This window comes from Leiobunum rupestre, chromosome 4 (assembly GCF_980474605.1).
Source record: "Leiobunum rupestre chromosome 4, qqLeiRupe1.1.hap1, whole genome shotgun sequence".
Lineage (NCBI taxonomy): Eukaryota > Metazoa > Arthropoda > Arachnida > Opiliones > Sclerosomatidae > Leiobunum > Leiobunum rupestre.
In genome coordinates this window covers 20,003,725-20,006,847 of record NC_143387.1, presented here as the reverse complement: position 1 = coordinate 20,006,847, position 3,123 = coordinate 20,003,725, and the positions used below count along the sequence as shown (strand labels likewise).

The following is a 3,123-nucleotide window of genomic DNA, read 5'->3' as shown; positions in this document are numbered from 1 at the left end:
ACCGGCCTCTGCTATGCTTTTTATTAGGTATACATACTCAGCGGGTACCGGAGTGTTTAGTGTCGTACACGGTAAAGGTGATCTACTCAATGCATCGGCGTTTGCATTTTGCGACCCTTTCCGGAACTTGATCTCATATGAGTATGCAGCGAGCATAAGGGACCAACGCTGGATCCTGGCCACTGCCATTGCTGGGATCGCTTTGTGAGCAGCTAGAAGTGATACGAGGGGTTGATGGTCTGTGTAGAGCGTAAACTTCTTGCCGTACAAGTAGTCCTTAAACTTCGTCACTCCGTATACGAGAGCGAGACCCTCCTTGTCGAGCTGTGAATAATTTTTTTCAGCGGAGGTGAGGCTCCTTGAAGCGAAAGCGATCGGTTGATCTTGACCATCTATGAGATGAGATATTACCGCGCCGATGCCCACCGGTGAGGCGTCACATGCAACCGTGACTTCCTCGTTGATGTCAAAATGGAACAAAAGATTTGAGGTTTTCAGTGTTTTCTTGGCTTCTGAGAATGCAACTTCTTGTTCTTTACCCCACACCCATGGTGTACCATGTTGAAGAAGGGAATAGAGCGGTGCAAGGCGTGACGAATTGTTCGGGAGAAAGCGAGAATAATAATTGAGCATGCCTAGGAAAGAACGCAGTGTTTCTACGTTGCCAGGCGCTGGTGCGTTCATTATAGCTGCCATCTTGTCCTCTAACGGATGAATGCCACGCTCATCGAGTCGGTGTCCCAGGAATTCAATTTCTGGTTGGAGGAACTTGCACTTTTCCAGTTTTAATTTTAAACCGAAAGCACTGAATTTTTGTAAAACTGTGTCCAAAACCTTCAGATGTTCCTCTTTTGTGCTGCCCCCACGAGCGTATCATCTTGGAAGGGTGTGACATTTTTGACATCGCAGAGGACCATGTCCATCAACCTCTGAAATATGGCGGATGCGGAGGCCACTCCAAAAGGTAAGCGATTGAAACGGAAGAGGCCCAATGTTGTATTTATCACTGTGTATTTCCGTGACTCCTTGTCTAGCTCAACCTGGTTGTAAGCTTCGCGAAGGTCCAATTTGGAAAAAAACTTGCATCCGGGAAACCGTGCAAAGATGTCCTCCAGTTTTGGTAATGGGTACTGATCGATATTCAGTTGAGGGTTTATCGTCGTTTTGTAGTCGGCGCATGTACGTATGCCGCCGTTTGGTTTCTGTACCGTTACAATAGGTGAGGCGTAGTGTGAATAATCCACCTTTTCGATAATCCTTTCTCGTTCCATTCGTCGGAGTTCGTCCTCCACACGCTCCTTGCGCGCGTAAGGTATGGTCCGTGCTTTGCAATACTTGGATTGCGCATCGTCCATCATGTACAAGTGACCCTGTATCCCTTTTAGCTTTCCCAAGCCTGAGGTGAAAAGATTGGAATGTTTTTCTAACAGCGTATTTACCTCTGGATCGCCGTTCTTGATGGTGTGTACAGCTGTTGTTGGCTGGTTGACAGATGGTAGGATGTTGAGAGACGAGTATAGCCATTTTCGGCCACACAGATTTGGCCCATTTCCTCTGACGACAATGAGTGGAAGGTTAGCCTCGCGAGCTCCAAATCTGACATGTACCGTGGCTTGGCCAACGATGTCTATTTGGTCTCCTGTGTAGGATTGGAGGTTACGTGAGAAAGGGTAGACCTCAGAATGTTCGCCGATTCTGTCAAAATCGCGTTCGCGAATCATTGTGTAGCCTGAGCCGTCACCAATGTGATAAACGTCGACCTCGTACTCGTCGTAGTGGCATGATTGGTTTTGTTTTGTCTCATCAATGTTGTTCGATTGAGTATACCGCTTTGGTGGTGCCTGTTTTCGGTCTTTTTCCCTGTCAGGAGGGTTGAGGCACGCCTTCGCAATGTGGCCTTTACGGTCACACTTATTGCATTGGAGTCCTTGAATGAGCTTTATGTTGATCGCTTTTGCATCGCAGACATCGACTGTAATCGGGAATGATTTTCCCTTCCTCTTTTCCTCTGGAGTTGTTAGGTTGTGATGACCCATTACCAGATCGACTTGAGGCGTTGTTTTTTACTTTGGCGATGAGGTTTTCTGCCGTTGGTTTGCGGACGTATGCGATTTATTTGTGCCTGTCCTTCTTCTTTATTCTTTATTTCGCCAAGACTACGTTTTGAGTTTTCCATCGCTAATAGGATTGTCGTAGCCCTTTCCAACGTGACTTCCGTTTTTTCGTCCTCCTCAGCTATCAACTTCTGCTGCATTGCCGGGTCGTTGATGCCAAAGATGATTTTATCCACTATCATCTCGTCCGTGTTCGTGAATTTGCAGTTCATCGATAGAGCCTGGAGATCGGCAATGTATGCCTCCACCGATTCCCCGTCGTTTCGGTTTCGGCGATAAAACCGGAGTCGTGCGACGCAACGTAGAGGTACCGGGTTAAAATGTGTGGATAACGCCGTCACGAGTTCAGCGTACGTTTTTGAATCCACCGTCGTGGGACGCAAGCGATTGCGCAATAACGTGTAAGTCCCCGGACTGAGCGCGGTTTGTAAGATTGCCTTCTTTTTGGCGGCAGCCATGATATCGTTCGCAGTGAAATATGCGTCGAGGCGTTCCGCGTACTGGTCCCACGATTCAGTTTTATTGTCGAAAACATTTAAGTGTCCAAATAAAGCCATAATGGATCGTTTTCACACGCGACTGTTCACTCGATAATATAAGGTAGTTATTTCTGTATAATTGTTCATTTATTTACCCGATGGATGCGGATGTGTGTCCGGATTCTTGTTCCGCGTGGTTGCCAAACAAAGGTGATGTAGCCGTGCCTTCTTATGCCGTTCGTTCGCTGGATCTCTTCTGAAAGCAGATTCAGATGTTTTCTGGATTTATGTTTTAATGTTGAGATCCCATCTCCGTCGCCATTTGTTATGTTCGTTAATAATAATGCTTTTATACGAAAGATACTATTTAATACTGGAACAATGTTTACATGGAAAATGATAAGGGGAAAGTTCAGATGCTAGGGGTTCGGTTGGAGTCAGGAACAAGAATGCCGGAGGCCGGCCTGGTGGGAAGCTGGGTAGCCCCAACTCCTGGTTAGGTGGCACCCTCTACAGTTAGTTAGGTTTGG

General features: G+C 46.8%; 1 protein-coding gene across 1 annotated transcript; it reads right to left on the bottom strand.

Annotated features, from left to right (window-relative positions):
* Nucleotides 1-2,035: 2,035 nt before the first annotated feature.
* Nucleotides 2,036-2,671, bottom strand: LOC149946581 (uncharacterized). Its single transcript, XM_090170823.1, has one exon. The coding sequence runs from the start codon at nucleotides 2,669-2,671 to the stop codon at nucleotides 2,036-2,038; it is 636 nt and encodes a 211-aa protein (XP_090026949.1).
* Nucleotides 2,672-3,123: the final 452 nt, after the last annotated feature.

What these genes read in the sequence shown, in the direction of transcription:
- LOC149946581 (XM_090170823.1), bottom strand. Translation starts at nt 2,671, where the DNA reads ATGGCTTTATTTGGACACTTAAATGTTTTCGACAATAAAACTGAATCG.